We start from the raw sequence: 7,728 nt of genomic DNA, 5'->3' as shown, positions 1-7,728 counted from the left end.
CCCTCTGTACCCATGCAAGTGGCTATTTGCAAGGCTGAATGAACACAGGTTATAGTGAGGGAAACTTTCTTATCAGTTATATACAAAGTATTTAGAAAGCTACAGAACAACAAATTCCCCCACCCCAGCCCCCCAAGAAAACATGAATGTTTCTAATATTTACATCTACTGTTGTGTAGTGTTGCTGGCTCAAAATGGCTGCCGCTTTCCACCCTCCAGGTGGCTGCATTTCAGTGGTACGTGAGTGATCCCTATGTATGCAGTTTGTAAAGCGCTTTGGGATCCTTCTGGATGAAAGGTGCTATATAAATAATATAAGGTATTGTCATTATTATATCACAACACTAGAGATCACTGCACTCAGAAGAACGAAGGGAGCAACATGGGCAAAAGGCTAGGATCAATCAAGCATCCGTGAAACATTTGCACGTGCACACACGCAGGCACGCACACACACACACACACACATACGCATGCATGCAGGCTCACTCTACCTTTTCCCCTTACCCCACCCCACCCCGCCCCCCGCCCCGTGAGGCTAACTGTGGAAAATCTAGCCCTGGTGATGGGGCGAGGCCACAGAAGCTGATCCTGATTCCCAGGAGGAGGATGCTGCCAATGCTACATTTGGCGCCAGTGTCTTGCTGGTTCACAGCCGTTTGACAAGCTTCCTCAGATTTTTCTATTCCAGGTGGAAGCACTCGGAGCACAAACCCCTTTCTTGGCCCGCCGTGTGACTGCGAGCCTTTTTTTGTGTGTGTGCTTAATGATTCTTGACCAGTCATTTAGGTTAGTGAGTGCCGAAATTGCTTATTCTGCCATGCCCATCCTTCCCAGTGTGCAGCCCTGAATGAGGAGAAACCCATCGACTTCAAGGGACGGGGACCGCCGGGGAAAGGGAAAATAAAAGGCTCAAGTTGATGCCCGTTCGAAAAACAAACAGAAGGAAAAACAACTTCTTAGAAATAAGCGGCAGCGAAGGAAGCTGAAATGAATTTGGCCCTAAGAACGGGGCCAGAAAAGAAGTTGGGCACCAAGTTTCCAAACAACTTAGTGGAGGGAGGAGAGGGGGAGGGGCCCAGGCAGAGAGCAGTCCATTTTGGCAATTCGCGGAGTTCTCGATGGGGGAAAATGAGGATCTGTACACATCGTTGGGGATGGGGGGGGGGTGGAAGGGGGGTGGGCTAAGAGGAAAAGAACAGCCCTAACAAACTATTCTAAGCTAATGTAATGTTTATCAAGTTACTTGGATAATGATAGCATGTGTGCCATTATCATCATCAAAATCCAATCTATGTTTTAAAAAGTTACAGATGATTGACACAACATCAAGTTGCTGCAAACAATTACTTAACACACGAACACACACATGCGCGTGCACACACACACACACACAGAACCAGGAGGGCCCTAATATTCTGTAGAATGAGGGAGGCTGCAGCTGTATGCAGACAGCTTTCATATCCTCATTTGAATAATGTGTCCTGGATCTGTCACTTTATTCATGCTCCTTATGCTCAGTGTACTCGACATCAACAACAAATTAAGTTGTAAATAAGAGACAATCATCACTTTTGTTTTTAAGCAGCTACTGCTGCACAGAGAATTTCAATGTACGGTTCCTTTCTGACAGGGGGGAAAAAAGAGATGCTCGAGTTTGCTTACATAAGCACAAATATGGGGAAAACCAACAGAAATGAAAACAATTAGAAACACTTTACAGTTGCTGGGGGGGGGGGGGGGAGTAGTCTCTAAAGCACATCATAGACTACCAACTGAAATTTCCTCTGAGAACGTACTTAAATATATAAGAAACCAGAGGCTGAATCTCCCAAATGGCACTGCAAACTTACTTCACTTCTTGACAACAGACCCTCAGTCATAAAATACAAGGTCCATCCTTCCCTGACACACCTCTGCGCAGAAGGACAGGGGCTTTCTATTCCATGATAACACAGGTGTCTTTATTAATGAACTTATTCCACATTCATCTCCATTAACTTTCAAGGGGTAAAAAAGTACCATCACATACATAGATAGGTGACTACAAAGCAAAGGGGTAGGGTTGGGAGGCAATGGGATGGGGATCTGAAAAAACATTTTTAAATTGTGCGTACCTTCACATCTGAGAAGTAGGTCTTCAGCATGTTGGAGCTGGGATAGCGAGTATAAAAGAACATGAGCTTTGCTTTTTTCAAGTGATTAGGTGACAGTCCTTCCTGCATGTAGGATTCAAGTAGTTAAGGAAAACATCTCAATAAGCAGTAACAACAACTACCATTACCCAGAGAGACCTGAGACCTAGAAAGGGGAGGCAAGTGCCAGACCCAGGGCATCGCATCCATCACTAATTTGTTGCTGTATCCAGGATGAACATTACTTGTGTAAAATCACTAAATAGAAAGGGCTTAAATATGGAATATTGTTCTTTTCTTGGCAAAAATAAATCTCTTCCATTTTCAGGTTTTTGTGCTGGATGTATGTTCACTTGTTGCTACGGAGACAAATGGACCCACATGTGCTTTACAAACTCTCATCCCAAGATTTCTTTTCCCTCCTTTTTAGTAATTATAATTCTTTTTTCCTTCTGAATGCTATAGAGTTCATAGTCAATTATTATATTACTGTGCACAAAAACACAAAATGCCTTATTCTGAACATTTTGCCTTTCAATGCTAATCTAAGTATCTTGAGTCACCTTGTTCCTATCATATTATTGCATGGTCTTAACTGCTCACTTTTCGATAACAGCCAAAATTTGAAAGAGAGGGAGCCATTGACGTAGGAAGAAGCAGCAGCAACGAAATAGAAAAGTCCAGCTCTTGTTTAAAGGGAGAACAAACCAAGCGACCAACCAAACAACAACAACATAAAACCTTGCCATTTCCTGTCCATAGTGGTTAACTCCTCTAAGAGTGACAGAGTATTGGGGGCTAGCAAATCAATACATGTGGGTGAGCAGATCAATAAATGGCCATTTACCCTAAATAAGGCGGCCTATTTATCTGGAAACATCATTACCTTTTAGATCCATAAACAGCAGCAACTAAAACAGTTCCCAAGAGAATGTGAGGCTAACCATAACAATCTAGGCTTCCTGAGTCTCCCCCAGATTCTTGGCACTCTTCAGCGAGCTCTGTGTTAGGATGGCTTTGGTCACATCTGTGCCGCAGGCTGGCCCTGCCATTTCCTCAGCAAATTAATGGCTTTATAATTTATCAGAAATGAAGATGCACGTGGAGAAAATCAATGTGGTCCCCCACAAGGTCAATTAAGGGTCCTTCCTAGAAGCTTCTCTAAGGATTGTCTCTAAAAGGAAAGTGGGGGGGGGGACGACAAAAAATAAAATACAAAACACAAAACAAAAACAAAGTCCCCACACAACCTTTCTCTAACACTCAACCAAAATTTCACACCTTGTGAAGAAAGGTCAAACCAGTTTCTTCATATTCTGAAGCAGGAAAAGTCTGTTCCAATGACCTTCACTAAATTTATGACATTACCAGTCTTCGAAGAAAAAATGTTAAGTTACTAATTCTAGCATCTTACTGAGGACTTCTAATCAAATTAATATTGATAAGCTTTCAACTATTTATAAGTGGGTATTTAACAGCATTTTTGAGGCAATTTGAATGAGTTAGCATTGTCTTGGCTATCTTGTTTTTTTTTTTTACTCAGAAAAGATTTTACATAGGAAAAAATATTGAGGGAGATTTCCTAGCTCCTAAGCTAAAAGAGCCCACAAATGTTTAATTTTGTGTCAGTAACCTGAAAAAGCAGCTCAATCTAAACTTTTGTTTTGTTTGAGATACTTAATGATTACAAAGGAAATAATTTATGACTGACATACTTCTTGTGCCAAGGAAAGAACTAAGAGAACCTCAATGGCTACCTCCATTAGACTGATAGAGAGACCTAAAAGAGCCCCGCACTCTCTTCAGTGCCATCTGTCAAAATGGGTAAGTGAAATAACAGTTGCAAGCTGTCACCTATTGCTTAGAGATAAGAGTTTTAGGCAAGTCAAAACTTCTATGGTTATACTCCTTAGATCCCTGAATTCTTATCTTTCCTTTCATAAAAATATCCAAAAATTTACCCTGCACATTTGACAGGGTTTTGCATTTGTGTTTCTGTGTGTGAATATGTGTCCCAAATGATTTAATTTAGAATATGTACAAAAGAGATAACATTTTGCTATGTGAATCAAGTGAGTTAATATTTTCATTTAAATTTTCTGGTGCTCTTACTACAGCAAAAAGCATTTTGATCCTCTTTGTGGTCAAATTAAAAAAAGAAAAAAAAAAACACAACAGCAATCTGGTTCTAATCCCAATACAGGAGCTAGATCTTTCATTAAAAGGCATACCATGTTTCAGTCTCTCAAAGTCAACTTTTGGTTAAAAATGTTTCCTGCTAGCAATACTTGGAATTGCTCAGTTGAAATCTGGCCTGGAATAAATCTTTATCTCTTGCTCATTGTGTTATTGGGATTAAATTGCCATGAAAGATGTGTTTCTAATAAACTATTAAAAATAGCTAATGAAACATTTAAAAACCCACAGTGGGATAATCCATGTTTTTTTTTTAAATAAAATAAAATTGAACTGACCAATTGGTTAATTTCCCTTTTAAGTGCTTGTGCTGAAAAGCAAGTGTTCTTCCAAGAAAGCACTGGCTGTTTCCAGGATACTTACACACGCACAATGAGTCATGATGGAATAGATTCAGTAAACATACAGCTGTACTGAACACGAGCTAAGCTCCATTCAAGGCCAGGAAAGAAAATGAGCACAAATAAATATTAAGGAGGTAAAGGGGGGTGGGGGGGATGGAACGCAAACAAGATCTGTCCCGGCAGCTCATGTGGCTTTGCCTCAATTCTCTCAGCCATAGCTTTGTGAAGACAGATGACATTCAATTCTATGTGTAATGCAAAATAGACAATAACTGCTGAAACTTGAGACAGCTGCCAGGTGTAAAAAAAAAGGGGGGGTAAAGAAAAGATGATAAATCCATAAATTAATGAAAGACATCTGCTCGGGAACATAAAAGATCAGAGAAACAGTGTAGTGCAGCTGAACCTAAAGCAGTGTTCAAACAACCTGAGAATCTGAGTGTTGTCTATTTACCAAGTACAATATAACCTTACCTAAACAACGGCAGTAAAAAGGCTCATGGAAGAATGATGGGCACAGAAGTGTGGGGTGGAGAGGGTTGGAGGAAGAAGCTGCACAAGTTGCCATTTTTACCAGCCTAATACTGGTTTGGGGTTTGAGGAATTATTCATTTGCAGTTCTCAGCAAATTGATTGAGCCTACTTAAACATAAAGCTTCTTAATAAAAATAGTCATTTAAAAAGAATGTTCCCCTTCTTCTGATTTTCTGTCTTGTTGTCTTTCTAACAAGCTTTCTCCCTACATCACCTAGAGACTCAGGTAGCACAAACTATTTCACAGAATTTTATTATAATCAATAAATCAAGGGACTGCCCCAGGACAGAAGTTTTACTTGATGGGCAGAGTTTTAGAAATCTTGAATTTTGCTTGTACTCATGAGAGGGGAAAATCAAGCAACAGAAAAAAACCCTTGGTTTTTGGATGTTAAAAAAAAACACAAAGTCTCTACTTACTCTAAAGGAGAGATGTTAGACTATTTTAAAATATGAACTACTATGTATGGCTTAAGGTTTCTGAGCAAAACTTGTGTGAATTGATATTTGTGGCCAGATTTCTGAGTTGTTGTTTTTTTTTTTAATTCCAATTTCAAACACCTAGATCCCTTTTTTCTTTTTTATAGTCTATTCATCTAAACACCCCTAGGAAAGTTAAGGGGAGAGAAATTGTCCATCATGGATAATGTCTTCACCTGTATAAATGTAGGAAAGACCTAGAATGACACTTGTGCTTTAATTGGCTGCATGCAAATGACAGGGGCCTAAAAAAGACTATTTTTCTTGAGATGCAAAGAGGATGCATGACAAGGAACATCATGGAGAAAAACCACTGGCTGTCTGTTTCTTTTGGAATTTGAATAAAACTTAATATTTGATTAAATAGATTCATTTGCAAAGATTCAGAATACATTCTGTATAGCCAAGACATGAACTCTTTTGGTACAGGTGCATCTTATGGTCTAGTTTGACCACACTTATACACATTAACTACTTCCTTTCTAAATTAATTAGAAGAGATAATAATGTAATGTCATTTGCATATAACATGCATATGTGTATGTACTTAAGTTCAATATTCTAATGAGCCTTCAAGTTATAAACCTGGTTTTTATTTTGATAGCCCTATGTTCTTAACTTGGCTAGTTTACAGAAGGGAACAGATGTTGTTCTTTGAAGTGAGGAAATAATTATTCTTTAAGAAATGAATTCTCTACTTGTATTTAGCGACTTGATCTGAAAATCATAAAACAATGAAAAATACTACCCCTTCCATTTCCACTCAATTCTATTTGTCTTTTCCAAGGATTAATTCTACTGTATGTAGACAAAAGGGCTAGATTAACTAGAACTTGGAGGTAAGTCATCACTCCTGATGAACACAGGATTTTTAAAAAGTCCATCTATCTAATATCAGATTTTAACTTAGATGTTCAGATTGATTAGTGAGGGAGCTCAGAGTATGGCTCAAAGATAGGGACAGAAGGAAAAAGAGGAGTGGCATGTAGGACTCCCACAAGAACACTTCATTTCTCAGTTGGCTTCAGGATGGCTTGGGCAATTAAAAGGAATGTGTGTCTCTCAAAGCACACAAATGAGGAAAAAGGTTAAAATGGGCGAGGCAGAAGGAGGGAAGAGAAGATAATAGAACATAGAAGAAAGATTTAAAAGTTGGAAAATTAAATTTGTGAAGGTAATATAAAACACCAGAAATATTCACAATAATAGACATAATTCCTGGTATTAAGGGGACCAACATTTTATATGAAATGAGGGCTTCTTTCCCTTCCTTGAATTTCAGTAGAATCTCACTATTGGCAGGAGTGAGAGAGGGTGACTCTTGTCTGAAGAGAGGGCAGTTAAAATTTGCTTTAATTCCTACAGAAAAGATAAAAAGGGGCTTCTCTTGCCTTAAGCCCTCAAATTTCATTTCCCATTAAAGGGATTTAGATATTGTTTGTCAGAAGACTAAGCCAATGCCTAAGGCTATTTTGAAATTTTTCTAGGAAGATGAACCTATTCCCCCCCCCCCAAAAAAAAAACCCCAACAAAACAGGTAAGGAGAGCTGGAGTACATAGAAAGTCTTGTTTAAAAACACAACTAGTATTTCAAATGCTGAGAATTTAGTAAGGAGACACAGGACATAAGGAACTGACTTCCATGCTTCACTCTGTTGCCTAAGAACAGGCAAGTCTCTCGGCTTCTACTTTGAAAACTGAATACCTACCATCACTGTCACCCACTTCAAATGACTGCTGAGAGAATCAATGCCAGAGTAAACCAGCACTTCAAGAAGCTTGGTTGAGTTCACTTTCTCAAGGGAAAGATAGAGCATGTAAATCTCTGGAGTCTCAGCTCATTCCCAACAATATTAAATATGTAACTAGGTGCATTTGCTGGTGACTTCCTGGCTAAACAGCTACTTTTTGAGAGGTCATTGAAGGGAGGGAACTAAGTCAGAAATTTAGAGCTGAAATTCTCTGTCTAGATCCCCAAAGAAATAGTCATTTAGAAATTTACTTAATTAGAATCACAGAATTTTAAGATTTGGAAGGGA

The 7,728-nt window shown here is 39.0% G+C and overlaps 1 protein-coding gene across 10 annotated transcripts in view; it reads right to left on the bottom strand.

Annotated features, from left to right (window-relative positions):
• The window catches only part of PROX1 (prospero homeobox 1), a 60,149-nt gene that overhangs the window by 40,172 nt on the left and 12,249 nt on the right, over positions 1-7,728 (bottom strand). For 7 of the 10 annotated variants that reach the window (XM_007481380.2, XM_007481382.2, XM_007481381.2 and 4 more), the window contains 2 exons: positions 2,118-2,225; positions 164-301 (listed from right to left, as the gene is read on the bottom strand). In XM_007481380.2, coding sequence (XP_007481442.1) covers positions 164-301; positions 2,118-2,225 — 246 coding nt within the window. The remainder of the gene's footprint in view (positions 1-163; positions 302-2,117; positions 2,226-7,728) is intronic. The other 3 variants (XM_007481383.2, XM_001367008.3, XM_056815916.1) reach the window with 1 other exon arrangement.

This window comes from Monodelphis domestica, chromosome 2 (assembly GCF_027887165.1).
Source record: "Monodelphis domestica isolate mMonDom1 chromosome 2, mMonDom1.pri, whole genome shotgun sequence".
NCBI classification, from domain to species: domain Eukaryota; kingdom Metazoa; phylum Chordata; class Mammalia; order Didelphimorphia; family Didelphidae; genus Monodelphis; species Monodelphis domestica.
Note: the sequence above shows the minus strand (reverse complement) of the source record. Positions and strands in the feature narration are given on the sequence as shown.